Genomic DNA, 18,825 nt, shown 5'->3' with positions numbered 1-18,825 from the left:
AAATGCTTTGATATATATTATGAAATGGTTTGTGTGAGGGGTGATTTTTTCTCATTTTTCTCGCTTGGAGGGACCATTAAGAAACATGATCCCCGCTGCTACTGGGTTAAGGAAGGAGGCTCAAATGTTGACGTGGCTATGAAGCTTGTGATGACCTGCTGTTACAGTCAGGGCTACACTGAGTCAGCTGATGCAGGAAGGTAAAACTGTGGCCCAGGGGAGACAAACAACACAGCACAGCAAAGGCTCCGCTCACTACCCAATACCCAGACACCAAGGATTTTAAAGACCCATGTAGATTAACTGTTTGACTCCTGTAGATTCCTTAGTGAATGACGCACACACATTTTCCGAATAATTTAGACACTTCCAGATATGCTGAGGTCAGTCTGGTGTAGGCTCCCATGGGTCCTTTCCTCCCCTAAGCTCTGCCACCCATCTCTTTCTCTCATATGTAAGCTATGGGTAACATATTAAAGGAAAAAATAGCTTGGAAAGTTTTGTTTAGTCGGCGCAACATCTGTGGTCGTATGCCGGAGAGAGACAGGAGGGGAAGGAATTATAGGAGAAGGGAACAGTTGGAAAGTTTGGTTTAGTCGGCGCAACATCTGTGGTCATATGCCGGAGAGAGACAGAAGGGGAAGGAATTATAGAAGGGAACAGACCCCAGGAGACGGGACACAACCCCCGATTAATACCCGGTACCCATTCACTGCTGGGTGGACAGGGACATAGGGTATTGGAAAAGCCGCCCAAATTTTTCCACTCCGCCCGGGAATCGAACCCAGGCTCTCTTGGTTGTGAGTCGAGTGTGCTAACCACTGCACCACGAAGCCGGGCAATAGCTTGAGTGTTAGCTACGGTACGTCAAGATCATTCAGTGTTTTGTTAAATTTTCAATCAGGTAATTTAAAACCCCGGTCTTTCGGATAACCCTTCCCCCTTATCAGTCCATAGAATCTAGGTCCAACACTTCAAATATAGAATGTCTTATACATCCAGCAACAGGAAAGACCGATGTTTGCTCACAGCCAATTAGACACTCTTCAGCGTTAAGCAATGAAAGCATTTTAGCGATTTTCATTTTAAGCAAAACTTGTCAGAGATGCAATGCCCCCAAGCAGCTACAACATACAAGCTAAACATACAGACAGACGCACAAAAGCTTGTATACTAATGATTGTTTGCATGAGTGTGTATCCCATTAGTGTCCTAGCCTGAAGCATTAAGGGTCGTTTTCACTGTCGTTACGTTTGTTTCGATCGTTAGCAATGGGTGTTATTCCTCGTCAAACTGGCCTATGGGGTATTGGTGGCTATGGGGTTAGCCAAGCCCCGCACCTTGCCACACACTCTCAACACCTCTTGCTTTCCCTGCAGCCGCCACGACCCCATAGAACAGTTTGACGTGGAAGCACTATAGCGTCGATCGCCGCCATTGGTAACAATCAAAACAATGTGACTGTGTAAGCGGCCCTAAGGGGATGTCAAGGGGTGGGTTCCTATCTTCCTCCTCCTCGTCCTGTCCCTCATGTATCAGCTGGTGGTGTCTGCGTTAGTGTTCCTGGTGTGTGTTCTGCAGGACAAATGACATTGGTAACGATCAAGGCAAAAGGGACTGTGTGAGTGGCCTTAAGGGGATGTCAAGGGGTGGGTTCCTATCTTCCTCCTCCTCCTCCTCGTCCTGTCCTCATGTATCAGGTCGTGGAGGTGTCTGCGTTAGTGTTCCTGGTGTGTGTTCTGCAGGACAAATGACATTGGTAACGATCAAGACAAAAGGGCTGTGTGAGTGGCCTTAAGGGGATGTCAAGGGGTGGGTTCCTATCTTCCTCCTCCTCGTCCTGTTCCTCATCTATCAGGTCGTGGAGGTGTCTGCGTTAGTGTTCCTGGTGTGTGTTCTGCAGGACAAATGACATTGGTAACGATCAAGGCAAAAGGGCTGTGTGAGTGGCCTTAAGGGGATGTCAAGGGGTGGGTTCCTATCTTCCTCCTCCTCCTCCTCGTCCTGTCCCTCATGTATCAGGTCATGGTGGTGTCTGCGTTAGTGTTCCTGGTGTGTGTTCTGCAGGACAAATGACATTGGTAACGATCAAGACAAAAGGGCTGTGTGAGTGGCCTTAAGGGGATGTCAAGGGGTGGGTTCCTATCTTCCTCCTCCTCCTCCTCGTCCTGTCCCTCATGTATCAGGTCATGGTGGTGTCTGCGTTAGTGTTCCTGGTGTGTGTTCTGCAGGACAAATGACACTGGTAACGATCAAGACAAAAGGGCTGTGTGAGTGGCCTTAAGGGGATGTCAAGGGGTGGGTTCCTATCTTCCTCCTCCTCCTCCTCGTCCTGTCCCTCATGTATCAGCTGGTGGTGTCTGCGTTAGTGTTCCTGGTGTGTGTTCTGCAGGACAATTGAGGGCCCACCTTCTGCAGGCAGTGTTTCATGGAAGCAAGCTGGTCACTGAGGGTCTGCAGTTTCTCTAGGTAGGTCTTGGTGGCTTTCTTGGCTAACAGAAGCTCCACTGCTTGGTTTTTGACAGCCATGTCCTCAACTGCCTTGTGCAGCTGCCAGGTGTAAAGATGTGAGGTCAGAGTGGACAGCGGCAAGGCGCCAAAACCTACTAACTCAACAACATCAAAACTGTTGCTTTAAGGTACAAACTGCCAGCTGATAGGACTCTACTGTTAAGGTAAGGCACGTTCAGGGACAAAATAGCTAACCAAACACTGATAGATCTTTAACTAGACTTGTTTTAGGAGACCAACGCTTCCCGGGTCCAAAACTTCATGGTGGAAATGTTCAAACTAATGCTTCCTAGTCCAACCAAATTGTTAAGGTTAAGGACAGAAGTAGCTAACCAAACACTGATAGATCTTTAACTAGACTTGTTTTAGGAGACCAACGCTTCCCGGGTCCAACAACTCCATGGTGGAAATGTTCAAACTAATGCTTCCTAGTCCAACCAAATTGTTAAGGTTAAGGATCAAGGGACAGAAGTACCTAACCAAACACTGATAGATCTTTAACTAGACTTGTTTTAGGAGACCAACGCTTCCTGTCTCCAACAACTCCATGGTGGAAATGTTCAAACTAATCCTTCCTAGTCCAACCACATTGCTATTAAGGATCAAGGGACAGAAGTAGCTAACCAAACACTGATAGATCTTTAACTAGACTTGTTTTAGGAGACCAACGCTTCCCGGGTCCAACAACTCCATGGTGGAAATGTTCAAACTAATCCTTCCTAGTCCAACCAAATCGTCGAGTCTGTTTGGGCGAAGACTCCCGAGGGTCAATTTCTCCCCTCTGCTCCGCCAAAAAGTCCCAACACCTATCCCTTCCTCTCATATGTTACCCTTACTTTACATATGAGAGGAAGGGATGGCTGTTGGGACTCTGTGGCAGACCAGAGGGGAGGAATGGACCCGCAGCAGCCTTCGCCCAAACGGACTTGGCGATTTGGTTTAACTATAGCTCACCATCCCACCACCACCACCACCACCACTACCAACCCTCCTTTGTGCAGAGGGGAGTGAGGCCTTAAGAAACAAGGAAGACCCACAGACAGCCTACCCCAGGAACACAGACACATTACAAATCCCGAACATGTAAATACAGCTCACAGACATGTTAAAAATATCCCTGCCAAGTTGAAGAAGCCTTTGGCAACAATAGTAATGGAGTTTTTATACACAAACTTCCTAATTATCACATGAACCTAACAAAATGAAATATCTCAAGAATTCAGTCAAGCTGTTCACCGGCAACTCGAAACTTACGCCAAAGTTTTAGAAGGAACATTATGCAGCTGTGCCCAAGGTCAGTTTCCCCTTGCTCAGAGCATTGGGTAGTGGCTGAGTGGTAGTGTGCTGGGCCCACATTCACCGCGTGATGGGTGCCGCGGGTTCGAATCCCCACGCTACCACCTGGGATTTTTCAGTCACCGCTGAGTGGCTTAAAACTACCCACATGCTGTCCTGAAGACCACCCATCAACCCGGACTCTAGAGGAAACCGTCCAAGTGAATCAAGGAGGAGTTCCGGGGGGCAGCATGAGCCAGGAGAAGATGGCGCCACTATAAACACTTGCCTGCGCCATGACGGGCTGGGGCCAACTACCATCCAGGCCCCTCAAGCATGCCTACCAGCACAATAGGCAGAGACGTAAAAAAAAAAAAAAATAAATAAATAAATAAATAAATAAATAAAAAAAAAAAAAAATTGAGAACAACTCCTACGAAAGCCTTCTCTAATAGGTGTTTCTTTAGGTTCATGGTACAGAAGAAGGGTCACACTACCACCAGGGTCATAAAACTACCCCTGGAAATGCCCGCAACTCCTACGAAAGCCTTGTCAAATAGGTGTTCTTGGGCAGCGAAATGTCTCATAAAACGACCCTTGGTGTGTGTGTTCATGAGCTTGGCACCTCTCAGACTGTGGGGTGCAATCATATGTTAAACTCTCCAAGCTGCAGGAGCACACTGGGAAGCCCCTGAGATGGAGGAATAGTCTTGCCTCAGGGGAAACATTGGAGAACAAGAGAAGTTGCCCGCCATGCTTGCTGGGAGCCAGGACCAATGTTACCAGATTGTCGTACATGGCGTATTGTTTTTGACGATTTCTGACCAAAAACTATCGCACCTGAGATGGAGGAATAGTCTTGCCTCAGGGGAAACATTGGAGAACAAGAGAAGTTGCCCGCCATGCTTGCTGGGAGCCAGGACCAATGTTATCAGATTGTTGTACTTGGTGTATTGTTTTTGACGATTTCTGAGCAAAAACTATCGCACTTGAGATGGAGGAATAGTCTTGCCTCAGAGGAAACATTGGAGAACAAGAGAAGTTGCCCGCCATGGTTGCTGAGATTCAGGACCAATGTTACCAGACTGTCGTACTTGGCGTATTGTTTTTGCTGATTTCTGACCAAAAACTATCGCACCTGAGATGGAGGAATAGTCTTGCCTCAGGGGAAACATTGGAGAACAAGAGAAGTTGCCCGCCATGCTTCCTGGGAGTCAGGACCAACGTTACCAGATTGTCGAACTTGGTGTATTGTTTTTGCTGATTTCTGACCAAAAACTATTGCACTTGAGATGGAGGAATAGTCTTGCCTCAGGGGAAACATTGGAGAACAAGAGAAGTTGCCCGCCATGGTTGCTGAGATTCAGGACCAATGTTACCAGAGTCGTACTTGGCGTATTGTTTTTGACGATTTCTGAGCAAAAACTATCGCACTTGAGATGGAGGAATAGTCTTGCCTCAGAGGAAACATTGGAGAACAAGAGAAGTTGCCCGCCATGGTTGCTGGGAGCCAGGACCAACGTAACCAGATTGTCGTACATGGCGTATTGTTTTTGCTGATTTCTGACCAAAAACTATCGCACCTGAGATGGAGGAATAGTCTTGCCTCAGGGGAAACATTGGAGAACAAGAGAAGTTGCCCGCCATGCTTGCTGGGAGTCAGGACCAATGTTACCAGACTGTCGTACTTGGCGTATTGTTTTTGCTGATTTCTGACCAAAAACTATCGCACCTGAGATGGAGGAATAGTCTTGCCTCAGGGGAAACATTGGAGAACAAGAGAAGTTGCCCGCCATGGTTGCTGGGAGTCAGGACCAACGTAACTAGATTGTCGTACTTGGCGAATTATTTTTGCTGATTTCTGAGCAAAAACTATCGCACCCATGAAGATTACGATATGCACCAATGATCATTGTTACAATCGTTAATTATTGAGCTCTTCTCTGCAATATTAATGAGCCAGAAACCGGGAAATACAATGTTATGCGTACGATAATCTGGTAACAGTGGTCTGGACTGATCTTAGGGTGAGTCACATGCAAACAGCTCCCTTGTGGAGAGACAAGGAAAGGCGCGTCAGGACATCAAGGGCAGTCTCAATGCTTATGACCTCAGACGATCTACTGAGCCCTGAAGCTTTGCCCCGAGCCTCCCTCTCTGGTGGTTACCATGTGTCAGGCACGGAGGGGCAGCTGTGCACGGCTACGCAAACCTGGCTTATGATACGCTTCCTTGAAGAATGAATGTGACCCAGCCAGGGGAAGGCAGCGCACACACACACACACACACACACACACACACACACACACACACACACACACATCAACCCCCAACACCCTGAGGCCATGAGGTGTTCAAATGAGAAGTAAGTTTAACCCGGTAGCAGCGACGGGCCAAATTTGTGGCTTTACCGTGTAGCAGCGATGGGCCAAATTTGTGGCTTTACCGTGTAGCAGCGACGGGCCAAATTTGTGGCTTTACCGTGTAGCAGCGACGGGCCAAATTTGTGGCTTTACCGTGTAGCAGCGACGGGCCAAATTTGTGGCTTTACCGTGTAGCAGCGACGGGCCAAATTTGTGGCTTTACTGTGTAGCAGCGACGGGCCAAATTTGTGGCTTTACCGTGTAGCAGCGACGGGCCAAATTTGTGGCTTTTCCGTGTAGCAGCGACGGGCCAAATTTGTGGCTTTACCGTGTAACAGTGACGGGCCAAATTTGTGGCTTCACCGTGTAGCAGCGACGGGCCAAATTTGTGCCATGATATAAACCCCCAAAATAGATGATACATAATCTGATCACAAATGCTTTGATATATATTATGAAATGGTTTGTGTGAGGGGTGATTTTTTCTCATTTTTCTCGCTTGGAGGGACCATTAAGAAACATGATCCCCGCTGCTACTGGGTTAATCTGGTCTTACTTAGCAACTCCTGGGCAACAGTGATGCTGACAAACATTCACTATATGATGATGTCTCTCATAACAAAATATAAAACCTTCATCGCTACTGCAAGCCAGAGTTATGGGTCCCCCTCTGCAGGACATCGGCAACCACCAACATTTCCTGCCTGGTGTTAGTGTGCTCCATTCTACTCTGTCCAAGGCCTAAGTTTCACCTCCACCCGGCCGCCTGTCAGTTCATGCCACACTGTTACCCTGTCTGTTCATCTGCTGTCTATATTACCAGCATTGACAGATCACGACCTAGATACGGGTTAAGCGTGAATGGAAAACACTGTAACTATTTTAACGATAACTGTATATGAAGGCAGTTTTGGGGTCATGGATTATGGTACTCAAAGCCTCGTATCTACCTGTTTCTGAGCCATAAAGATTCCTAAAAACACCAATAACCAAGTATTTTAATAACTATATATGAAGGAAGTTTTTGGGGTCATGGGTTATGGTACTCAGAGCCTCGTATCTACCTGTTTCTGAGCCATAACGATTGCCATAAAACTCCAATAATCAAGTATTTTAATAACTATATATGAAGGCAGTTAATGGGGTCATGGATTATGGTACTCAGACCCTTGTATTAACCTGTTTCTGAGCCATAATGATTGCCATAAAACACCAATAATCAAGTATTTTAATAACTATATATGAAGGTAGTTAATGGGGTCATGGGTTATGGTACTCAGAGCCTCGTATCTACCTGTTTCTGGGCCATAACGATTGCTATAAAACTCCAATAATCAAGTATTTTAATAACTATAAATGATGGCAGTTAATGGGGTCATGGGTTATGGTACTCAGAGCCTTGTACTAACCTGTTTCTGAGCCATAATGATTGCTATAAAACTCCAATAATCAAGTATTTTAATAACTATATATGAAGGCAGTTAATGGGGTCATGGGTTATGGTACTCAGAGCCTTGTATCTACCTGTTTCTAAGCCATAACGATTCCTAAAAACTCCAATAATCAAGTATTTTAATAACTATATATGAAGGTAGGTATTGGGGTCGTGGAGGCAGTGTTTGGGTTAGACATCGGCAAACGCGGGAGGCTGAGTACGACAATTCTTATGTGTCATTACGATATCTACAACCTTTGTCTGGGGTCCACTATGTTTGCTACCCGAGCCTCCACATCGTAAACAATTTTCTCCTTCCGTCTGTGCATTTCTGAGCCTTTCTCGAGATGTTTTGTGAAGTGTATGTTAGGACGGAGAGGACACACGGAGCTCACAGGCCTTTTCAGGGAGGGTCGTAGGTGCTATTCAGTTAATATGCTAAACAAAGGATGCTCCAACTAACACACACATCAAATGATAAGCCTCTGTAAGGGTGCGGCCACACTCAAATGGAAAAGTTGGAAAGTTTTGTTTAGTGGGCGCAACATCTGTGGTCATATGCCGGAGAGAGACAGAAGGGGAAGGAATTATAGGAGAAGGGAACAGTTGGAGAGTTTGGTTTAGTGGGCGCAACATCTGTGGTCATATGCCGGAGAGAGACAGAAGGGGAAGGAATTATAGGAGAAGGGAACAGTTGGAAAGTTTGGTTTAGTCGGCGCAACATCTGTGGTCATATGCCGGAGAGAGACAGAAGGGGAAGGAATTATAGGAGAAGGGAACAGTTGGAAAGTTTGGTTTAGTCGGTGCAACATCTGTGGTCATATGCCGGAGAGAGACAGAAGGGGAAGGAATTATAGGAGAAGGGAACAGTTGGAAAGTTTGGTTTAGTCGGCGCAATATCTGTGGTCATATGCCGGAGAGAGACAGAAGGGGAAGGAATTATAGGAGAAGGGAACAGTTGGAAAGTTTGGTTTAGTGGGCGCAACATCTGTGGTCATATGCCGGAGAGAGACAGAAGGGGTAGGAATTATCGGAGAAGGGAACAGACCCCAGGAGACGGGACACAACCCCCGATTAACACCTGGCACCCATTCACTGCTGGGTGGACAGGGGCTACATAGGGTATCAGAAAAGCCGCCCAAATTTTTCCACTCCACCCGGGAATCGAACCCAGGCTCTCTCGGTTGTAAGCTGAGCGTGCTAACCACTGCACCACGAAGCCCCCCAACACACTGACTGTTCACAGGCCTTTTCAGGGAGGCTGGTAGGTGCTATTCAGGGTTACTATGCTAAACAGAGGTGCTCCAACCAACACACATGAAATGAAAAACCTCTGTAAGGGTGCGGCCACACTGCTGGGTTTGCTGGGAGGGCGGAGGGTAGCAGGACGCCGAGCGGATCAGAGGCAGGAACAAACACGTCATCTATTAGGAGTGGCCATACAGGACGCGGGTACCGGGTAAGCTTGGAGGGAACCCGCTACCCGCGTCCCGATACCCTCCACCCTCCCAGCACACCACGGGCAGTGAGGCCGCACCCTAATGGTCTATGCACACTCAAATGGAAGGGTGCGTTTCAACAACATCCACTCACCATGCTGACTGATGCATCCACAGCCTTGGCGGTCCCTGTGGCGGATGAAGACTCCACCTGGGCCAGGGCGGCAGCATCCAAACCGCCGGGGATGGTGAATGGCTGCATCATGAAGGGACTACCGGGGTGGCCTGGCGAGGGAGGGGGAGGATTTAAGACAATGTTTGGGCCGAGGCAAAGTAGTGTTATTGGTGCAAGTAAACTTAGGTCATGTATGATTTGAATCAGTGGAATACACAAACAGGTAGGTGGTGGCTGAGTGGTAGCGTGCTGGGCCCACATTCACCGCGGGTTCGAATCCCCACGCTACCACCTGGGATTTTTCAGTCACCGCCGAGTGGCTTAAAACTACCCACATGCTGTCCTGAAGACCACCCATCAACCCGGACTCAAGGAAACCGTCCAAGTGAATCAAGAAGGAGTTCCGGGGGGCAGCATGAGCCAGGAGAAGATGGCGCCACTATAAACACTTGCCTGCGCCATGATGGGCTGGGGCCGACTACCATGCAGGCCCCTCAAGCAAGCCTACTGACGCTATAGACATAAAAAAAAAGAACAAGGTCTCTGGCTCACCTGAGGAAGCGCGCTCCATCTTGGTCCCGTCGCTGGCCATGTGGAGTGTGAAATGGAGCGGCTCAACCTCCAGCAGTCCACACAGGGCCGAGGTGTGCGTCAGACCCAGGAAAGAGGTGGCCGAGGCAGTGCGGCCAAGCAGGGCTCCAATGTCGCTGTCATCTCGGCCGACCGTCAGGTAAGGGTGCCCGGAGCTGCCCCCAGACCCACTGCTTTTTCCGTTAGCTGTGCCGGAGGTCTGTGCCCCGCTGCCCCCCAGAGGCATCATGCCCCCGGATGTGAAGCCTCCCGCGAAGGTTATGTTGATGTTGTAGTTGTTGTTGTTGTTATTGTTGTTGGAGGTTGTGTTGGCTGCAGAGTGACCAGAGGTTGGCTGTCCGGTAGGGCCGCCACATAGCTGTTGGTGGAGAGCATGAAAGTTTGGTTTAGTGGGCACAACATCTGTGGTCATATGCCGGAGAGAGACAGAAGGGAAAGGAATTATAGGAGAAGGGAACAGTTGGAAAGTTTGGTTTAGTGGGCGCAACATCTGTGGTCATATGCCGGAGAGAGACAGAAGGGAAAGGAATTATAGGAGAAGGGAACAGTTGGAAAGTTTGGTTTAATCGACGCAACATCTGTGGTCATATGCCGGAGAGAGACAGAAGGGGAAGGAATTATAGGAGAAGGGAACAGTTGGAAAGTTTGGTTTAATCGACGCAACATCTGTGGTCATATGCGGAGAGAGACAGAAGGGAAGGAATTATAGGAGAAGGAACAGTTGGAAAGTTTGGTTTAGTGGGCAACATCTGTGGTCATATGCGGAGAGAGACAGAAGGGAAGGAATTATAGGAGAAGGAACAGTTGGAAAGTTTGGTTTAGTCAAGTAACATCTGTGGTCATATGCGGAGAGAGACAGAAGGGAAGGAATTATAGGAGAAGGAACAGTTGGAAAGTTTGGTTTAGTCGGCAACATCTGTGGTCATATGCGGAGAGAGACAGAAGGGAAGGAATTATAGGAGAAGGAACAGTTGAAAGTTTGGTTTAGTGGCGCAACATCTGTGGTCATATGCGGAGAGAGACAGAAGGGAAGGAATTATAGAAGGGAACAGTTGGAAAGTTTGGTTTAGTCGGCGCAACATCTGTGGTCATATGCAGGAGAGAGACAGAAGGGGAAGGAATTATAGGAGAAGGGAACAGTTGGAAAGTTTGGTTTAGTGGGCGCAACATCTGTGGTCATATGCCGGAGAGAGACAGAAGGGGAAGGAATTATAGGAGAAGGGAACAGTTGGAAAGTTTGGTTTAATCGACGCAACATCTGTGGTCATATGCTGGAGAGAGACAGAAGGGGAAGGAATTATAGGAGAAGGGAACAGACCCCAGGAGACGGGACACAACCCCCGATTAATACCTGGTACACTGCTGGGTGGACAGGGGCTACGTAGGGTATTGAAAAAGCCTCCCAAATTTTTCCACTCCGCCTGGGAATCGAACCCGGGCTCTCTCGCTTGTGAGCCGAGCGTGCTAACCACTGCACCACGAAGCCCCCAGATGGAGATTATGAAAGCCATAATCATAATCTGATCACAAATGCTTTGATACATATTATGAAATGGTTTGTGTGAGGGGTGATTTTTTCTCATTTTTCTCGCTTAGAGGGACCATTAAGAAACATGGTCCCCTCTGCTACTGGGTTAACCTCTCCATGATAATTCAAGTCACCTTTTCCTTCTCCCAGCGCCTGTATGCACTCACCGACTGCTTGGTGAGGAGAGGCGGCTCCGTGTCAAACAGCTCCCGTTCCAGTGGCGTGCCGTAGAGATTGAAGCGAGTCTGCAGCATGGCGTGGAGGGGGTCAACCTTCTTGCTCAGGGCCTCCGACACCATCGTCAGCAGCTGGGTCACCTGACGGAAGAGGAGTTGGTCAGTTTGTAAACATGTCTTGTACTACGTGGGAGACATTCATTAAGGTCAAGGTGCCTTAAACGTCCAAGACTGGCAATTCATTATTCAAATTTATGGACTTTATGCAGAGGATGGACACACAGGTAGTCTTCATATAAATCTCATCTATCTATCTATCTATCTATTTATATGACTACTTATAGACCACCTCCTTGTGTCTCTGTGTGCAGGCAATAGACACAATCCTAGGAGTGGTAGGTGATGTGACTGGCAGAGAAACAGACCAAAACAGACCACCTCCTTGTGTCTCTGAGTGCAGGCAATAGACAGAATCCTAGGAGTGGTAGGTGATGTGACTGGCAGAGAAACAGACCAAAACAGACCACCTCCTTGTGTCTCTGAGTGCAGGCAATAGACAGAATCCTAGGAGAGGTAGATGATGTGACTGGCAGAGAAACAGACCACCTCCTTGTGTCTCTGAGTGCAGGCAATAGACACAATCCTAGGAGTGATAGGTGATGTGACTGGCAGAGAAACAGACCAAAACAGACCACCTCCTTGTGTCTCTGAGTGCAGGCAATAGACACAATCCTAGGAGTGATAGGCAGAGAAACAGACCAAAACAGACCACCTCCTTGTGTCTCTGAGTGCAGGCAATAGACACAATCCTAGACGTGAGAGCCTTTGCAGGACCTTACCTTGCGAGCAGTGCCCCAGGGGTTACACCACTTGACATGGTTGAGCAGGGTGAAGAACCAGTGAAGGGCACCGGCACTCTGGCACTGCAGGATAATATCAAGGCACTCCAGGAGGGCTTCCAGCACGGCCCACCCAAACACCATGCCGCCCTCAACCACCCGTGACCCTCTGCAGAAAAGAACAAGGAAGAATATATAAGAACCATGACTCAAGGGATCGGATTTTACTTATGATCTTTAAACACAAGATAGTGGGCCGTATTTTTAAACATTCCGCCACCTATGTTCACCTATTTGACATGGCTTTCGTAGGAGTTGTGGGCATTTCCAGGGGTACTTTTATGACCCTGGTGGTAGTCTGAGCCTTCTTCTGTACCGTGAACCTAAAAGAACACTCATTAGAACCAAGAACACGTAATTTACTAGTCTTTCGTGGGAGTTTAGGGCATTTCCAGGGGGTAGTCTGAGCCTTCTTCTGTACCGTGAACCTAAAAGAACACTCATTAGAACCAAGAACACGTAATTTACTAGTCTTTCGTGGGAGTTTAGGGCATTTCCAGGGGTACTTTTATGACCCTGGTGGTAGTCTGAGCCTTCTTCCGTACCATGAACCTAAAAGAACACTCATTAGAACCAAGAACACGTAATTTACTAGTCTTTCGTGGGAGTTTAGGGCATTTCCAGGGGTGCTTTTATGACCCTGGTGGTAGTCTGAGCCTTCTTCTGTACCGTGAACCTAAAAGAACACTCATTAGAACCAAGAACACGTAATTTACTAGTCTTTCGTGGGAGTTTAGGGCATTTCCAGGGGTACTTTTATGACCCTGGTGGTAGTCTGAGCCTTCTTCTGTACCGTGAACCTAAAAGAACACTCATTAGAACCAAGAACACGTAATTTACTAGTCTTTCGTGGGGGTTTAGGGCATTTCCAGGGGTGCTTTTATGACCCTGGTGGTAGTCTGAGCCTTCTTCCGTACCGTGAACCTAAAAGAACACTCATTAGAACTCGATCAACCTCCTTCTTGGCCTCTAGAAATAGTGTGGGTGAGGGGCGGGAGCATTTGACTATACTAACTTGAGTGTCCTAGAACTGGCCTTTTCATTCCTGCCTAAATATTAACCCAAATGAGATGATAACAGTTCTTTTCCTATTGAATGACTTAGACGGTTTGTTTACGAAGGTGACGATATATGACGTAATTAATTGAATGTACTCACTCTAAGGCAGTTACGATGATCTTGGAGGCCTTGTGAGCCACTGCCCGGTCTCCCAGCAGAAGGCAGCTGCGCACCAGGCCGGAGAGATGCAGCTGTAGCATAGTGATGATGGGGACGCTGAGGGTGTGGTCATCAACTGTGACAAACAAACAAACATACACAGGTCAACATTGGTCAGTACTTGTGGCTGGAAACGCCTCTCAAATAGCACGGTTTCCAATAGTTCAATTTTGGTTTTATGTGGATTTTCTAAGATGATTTTTTAGGATTTTTAAGGGTTGTATTTTCAAACATTTCGTCGCCCAAGTTCACCTATTTGACAAGGCTTTCGTGGGAGTTGTGGGCATTTCCAGGGGTAGTTTTATGACCCTGGTGATAGTTTGACCCTTCCTCTGTACTGTGAACCTAAAGAAACACTCATTAGATTAACCTAACCTAACCTAACCTAACCTAACTAAGGGTCGTATTTTAAAACATTTTGCCGCCCAAGAACACCTATTTGACAAGGCTTTCGTGGGAGTTGTGGGCATTTCCAGGGGTAGTTTTATGACCCTGGTGGTAGTGTGACCCTTCCTCTGTACTGTGAACCTAAAGAAACACTCATTAGATTAACCTAACCTAACCTAACTAAGGGTCGTATTTTCAAACATTTCGTCGCCCAAGTTCACATATTTGACAAGGCTTTCGTGGAAGCTGTAGGCCTTTCCAGGGGTAGTTTTATGACCCTGGTGATAGTTTGACCCTTCCTCTGTACCATGAACCTAAGGAAACACTCATTAGATTAACCTAACCTAACCTAACTAAGGGTCGTATTTTAAAACATTTCGTCGCCCAAGTTCACATATTTGACAAGGCTTTCGTGGGAGTTGTGGGCATTTCCAGGGGTAGTTTTATGACCCTGGTGGTAGTGTGACCCTTCCTCTGTACCGTGAACCTAAGGAAACACTCATTAGATTAACCTAACCTAACCTAACTAAGGCTTGTATTATGACATTTCGCCGCCCAAGAACACATATTTGACAAGGCTTTCGTAGGAGTTGTGGGCATTTCCAGGAGTAGTTTTATGACCCTGGTGATAGTTTGACCCTTCCTCTGTACTGTGAACCTAAGGAAACACTCATTAGATTAACCTAACCTAACCTAACCTAACTAAGGGTCGTATTTTCAAACATTTCGTCGCCCAAGTTCACATATTTGACAAGGCTTTCGTGGAAGCTGTAGGCCTTTCCAGGGGTAGTTTTATGACCCTGGTGATAGTTTGACCCTTCCTCTGTACTGTGAACCTAAGGAAACACTCATTAGATTAACCTAACCTAACCTAACTAAGGGTCGTATCATAAGACATTTCACTGCCCAAGAACACCTATTTGACAAGGCTTTCGTGGGAGTTGTGGGCATTTCCAGGGGTAGTTTTATGACCCTGGTGGTAGTGTGACCCTTCCTCTGTACCATGAACCTAAGGAAACACTCATTAGATTAACCTAACCTAACCTAACCTAACTAAGGGTCGTATTTTCAAACATTTCGTCGCCCAAGTTCACATATTTGACAAGGCTTTCGTGGAAGCTGTAGGCCTTTCCAGGGGTAGTTTTATGACCCTGGTGATAGTTTGACCCTTCCTCTGTACTGTGAACCTAAAGAAACACTCATTAGATTAACCTAACCTAACCTAACCTAACCTAGCCTAACTAAGGGTCGTATTTTCAAACATTTCGTCGCCCAAGTTCACATATTTGACAAGGCTTTCGTAGGAGTTGTGGGCATTTCCAGGAGTAGTTTTATGACCCTGGTGGTAGTCTGACCCTTCCTCTGTACTGTGAACCCAAAGAAACACTCATTAGAACCTGATTGACCCCCTCTTTGACCTTTAGAAATAGCTGATGTGAGATGCCAAACTGTCTTATAAAACCGACCACAATCTTTTCCAATTTACAAGAGAAGATGGCGCCACTATAAACACTTGCCTGTGCCATGATGGGCTGGGGCCGAACACCATCCAGGCCCCTCAAGCAAGCCTACTGGCACTATAGGCATAGACGTAAAAAAATATATAAAAAAATATATATAAAAAAAAAAAAATAACAGGAATTTACAAAAGGCGGACTAAGATAGAAGTATGAAGCGTAATTCCAAGGGTGTAAGTGTGCTGAGTGTGGCTATGAGCTGATGATGACATGACACAGGGCAGAGAGACGGCCTTTACCTGCGGCTGTGTGGATGGAGGTGAGCCAAAGGAGGAGGTCGAGGGCACGGTGGCGGAGATGGTCGGAGGAGGCCTCGCTGATGGCCACTTCCAACAAGGACTTGTGGAACCCTTCATTCTCCACCAGTGACAGCCTCTGTAGTCTGTGGAAGAAGGGTGGAAGATGGAAAGTTTGGTTTAGTGGGCGCAACATCTGTGGTCATATGCCGGAGAGAGACGGAAGGGGAAGGAATTATAGGAGAAGGGAACAGTTGGAAAGTTTGGTTTAGTGGGCGCAACATCTGTGGTCATATGCCGGAGAGAGACAGAAGGGGAAGGAATTATAGGAGAAGGGAACAGTTGGAAAGTTTGGTTTAGTGGGTGCAACATCAGTGGTCGTATGCCGGAGAGAGACAGAAGGGGAAGGAATTATAGAAGGGAACAGACCCCAGGGGACGGGACACAACCCCCGATTAATACCTGGTACCCATTCACTGCTGGGTGGACAGGGGCTATGTAGGGTATCGGAAAAGCCCCCCAAATTTTTCCACTCCGCCCGGGAATCGAACCCGGGCTCTCTCAGTTCTGAGCCGAGTGTGCTAACCACTGCACCACGAAGCCCCCCTGGAGAAGGGCTCAAAGCAAGTACACTGGGACATTTATATACATGAGAGATATATGACAAATATCCAAAGTTTTGTGTACCCCCTGTGAAGTCCCATACAAAATGACACTTCCATTTATACAGTACTTAAAAACACTGAGCTGATGATTGCACTGTACAGAGAAACAGTTTAAGCTTAGGGTAGGCAGTGGCTGAATGGGTAGGCGGTGGCTGAGTGGTAGCGTGCTGGGCCCACATTCACCGTGTGATGGACGACGCGGGTTCGAATCCCCACGCTACCACCTGGGATTTTTCAGTCACCGCCGAGTGGCTTAAAACTACCCACATGCTGTCCTGAAGACCACCCATCAACCCGGACTCTAGCGGAAACCGTCCAAGTGAATCAAGGAGTTCCGGGGGGCAGCATGAGCCAAGGGAAGATGGCGCCACTATAAACACTTGCCTGCGCCATGACGGGCCACAAGGAAGCCTACCGGTTCTATAGGCTAGATGTTAGAAAAAATGAATAAATAAAAAAATAAATAAAAAAATGCTGGTTTGACGACAAAGCCCATCACTCCCTTCCCTTCCCCTGCCTCACCTTTCATGGGGTATGGCGGTGCGTGTACAGCATCGCACCGTGACGGACAGCTCCTGGATCACGTCACACCCCCGCACCACCTCCAGCCGCTTACTGGTGGAGGTGGCAGCCAGGCGGTCCAGGAAGGAGGACGACAGCGGTGGCATGTACTGCGATACAAGGTCAAGGTCACTGTTCTTCTGGACCTCCTGCAGGGAAAGGAACCTTGGACTTAGGACTGAAGGCAACAAAGGGACACCAAAGGATATATTAGCCCGGTAGCAGCGCGGATCACGTTCCTTAACCCTTTCATTGCTAGATGCTCACAGCGGGCGATAGGTTAGGTTAGGTTAGGTTAGGTTAGGTTAGGTTAGGTTAAGTTAGGTTAGGCTAGGTTAGGTTAGGTTAGGTTAGGTTAGGTAAGGTTAGGTTAGATTAGGTTAGGTTAGGTTAGGTTAGGTTAGGTTAGGTTAGGCTAGGTTAGGCTATGTTAGGTTAGGCTAGGTTAGGCTAGGTTAGGTTAGGTTCGGTTAAGTTAGCTTAGGTTAGGTTAGGTTAGGCTAGGCTAGGCTAGGCTAGGTTAGGTTAGGTTAGGTTAGGTTAGGTTAGGCTAGGTTAGGTTAGGTTAGGCTAGGTTAGGGGTGGTGCTAAACGCCCGCTGTGACCTCCAGCCGCACTCAAATCTCCCGCGTATGAGTGCGTTCCAACACTAATTCTCACAACACAGGATTGAGTGTGTTCATTAAATTTGGTGGAAAATTATATCAGCCCAGCGCGGCAAATCTACGGACAAGTAACTGGTGGATATTCTTGCCCAATATAGCGACATAGCTTCACCGATCACCTGCCTGATTCTTTGACCAAATAGTTGTAAATATTGCACTTGCCAATACTCCCTTGCCAGAGTCTGAAGGAGAGATATCCACAGTTCCCTCAATACGGCTGATCATCCCACACACACCGATGTAAGTCTTAACATTCAACACTCCCTGAACGTGCATGTATGTTCGCAAGAGAGGCATACATGACTGACTCCTATAGATCTGGACCTCCTCTTTCCAATGGTGTTTTTGGTTTTTAGCTGTGATGAATAGTTTTTGAGATACAGAGGTTAAAAGAGACCCCACATTGGGCTCCCCGACTGTGCCTGAGGGGATGGTCACGTCCGCACCGCACACAAGGAAGGGTTTAATGGTCCCTCCAAGCGAGAAAAATGAGAAAAAATCACCCCTCACACAAACCATTTCATAATATATATCAAAGCATTTGTGATCAGATTATGTATCATCTATTTTGGGGGGTTTATATCATGGCACAAATTTGGCCCGTCGCTGCTACATGGTAAAGCCACAAATTTGGTCCGTTGCTGCTACACGGTAAAGCCACAAATTTGGCCCGTCGCTGCTACACGGTAAAGCCACAAATTTGGCCCGTCGCTGCTACACGGTAAAGCCACAAATTTGGCCCGTCGCTGCTACATGGTAAAGCCACAAATTTGGCCCGTCGCTGCTACATGGTAAAGCCACAAATTTGGCCCGTCGCTGCTACACGGTTAATTGTACCATTATATAAAAATCAATGACAAATTAACTGATGGTCAAATTTGATCTTTGTAAGCTATTTAGGATTAATTGATAGTTTATTCTAAACAAATAACAAGCTACCATTAAAAGCAAGTTCTCTCTCTCTCTCTCTCTCTCTCTCTCTCTCTCTCTCTCTCTCTCAATGACAGTGTTAATTCTAAAAAGTTGACTAGCTACCATTAAAATCAAATTCTCTCTCTCTCTCTCTCTCTCTCTCTCTCTCTCTCTCTCTCTCTCTCTCTCTCTGTCCCTTAGCCCCAACCTGCTGCTGTGACTGCTGTGGCTGCTGTGACTGCTGCTGGTGCTGCTGTGAAGGCTTGGGTGGT

General features: G+C 47.3%; 3 protein-coding genes and 1 non-coding gene across 5 annotated transcripts in view; all 4 read right to left on the bottom strand.

Annotated features, from left to right (window-relative positions):
* Positions 1-18,825, bottom strand: part of LOC126987284 (uncharacterized) — a 116,640-nt gene that overhangs the window by 7,299 nt on the left and 90,516 nt on the right. The gene's annotated exons all lie outside the window — the stretch shown is intronic.
* Positions 1-18,825, bottom strand: part of LOC126986789 (baculoviral IAP repeat-containing protein 6-like) — a 99,516-nt gene that overhangs the window by 55,804 nt on the left and 24,887 nt on the right. Inside the window, exons 15-23 of the mRNA XM_050843163.1 lie at positions 18,762-18,825; positions 16,938-17,125; positions 15,754-15,896; positions 13,551-13,686; positions 12,333-12,501; positions 11,485-11,634; positions 9,751-10,147; positions 9,178-9,308; positions 2,410-2,550 (exon numbers count right to left, since the gene is read on the bottom strand). The exon at positions 18,762-18,825 is cut by the window's right edge and continues 184 nt beyond it. Coding sequence (XP_050699120.1) covers positions 2,410-2,550; positions 9,178-9,308; positions 9,751-10,147; positions 11,485-11,634; positions 12,333-12,501; positions 13,551-13,686; positions 15,754-15,896; positions 16,938-17,125; positions 18,762-18,825 — 1,519 coding nt within the window. The remainder of the gene's footprint in view (positions 1-2,409; positions 2,551-9,177; positions 9,309-9,750; positions 10,148-11,484; positions 11,635-12,332; positions 12,502-13,550; positions 13,687-15,753; positions 15,897-16,937; positions 17,126-18,761) is intronic.
* LOC126987263 (bromodomain-containing protein 7-like) overlaps positions 12,998-18,825 on the bottom strand; it is a 111,076-nt gene continuing 105,248 nt past the window's right edge. The window contains exon 15 of the transcript XR_007740569.1: positions 12,998-13,192. The gene's annotated coding sequence lies outside the window, so the exon portion shown is untranslated. The remainder of the gene's footprint in view (positions 13,193-18,825) is intronic.
* Positions 16,280-16,353, bottom strand: Trnal-cag (transfer RNA leucine (anticodon CAG)). Its single transcript has one exon. It is a non-coding gene; the product is annotated as a tRNA-Leu (tRNA).

This window comes from Eriocheir sinensis, chromosome 6 (assembly GCF_024679095.1).
Source record: "Eriocheir sinensis breed Jianghai 21 chromosome 6, ASM2467909v1, whole genome shotgun sequence".
In the NCBI taxonomy this organism is placed as follows: domain Eukaryota; kingdom Metazoa; phylum Arthropoda; class Malacostraca; order Decapoda; family Varunidae; genus Eriocheir; species Eriocheir sinensis.
The sequence above is the reverse complement of the archived record's forward strand: the minus strand, read 5'-3'. Positions and strand labels throughout refer to the sequence as shown.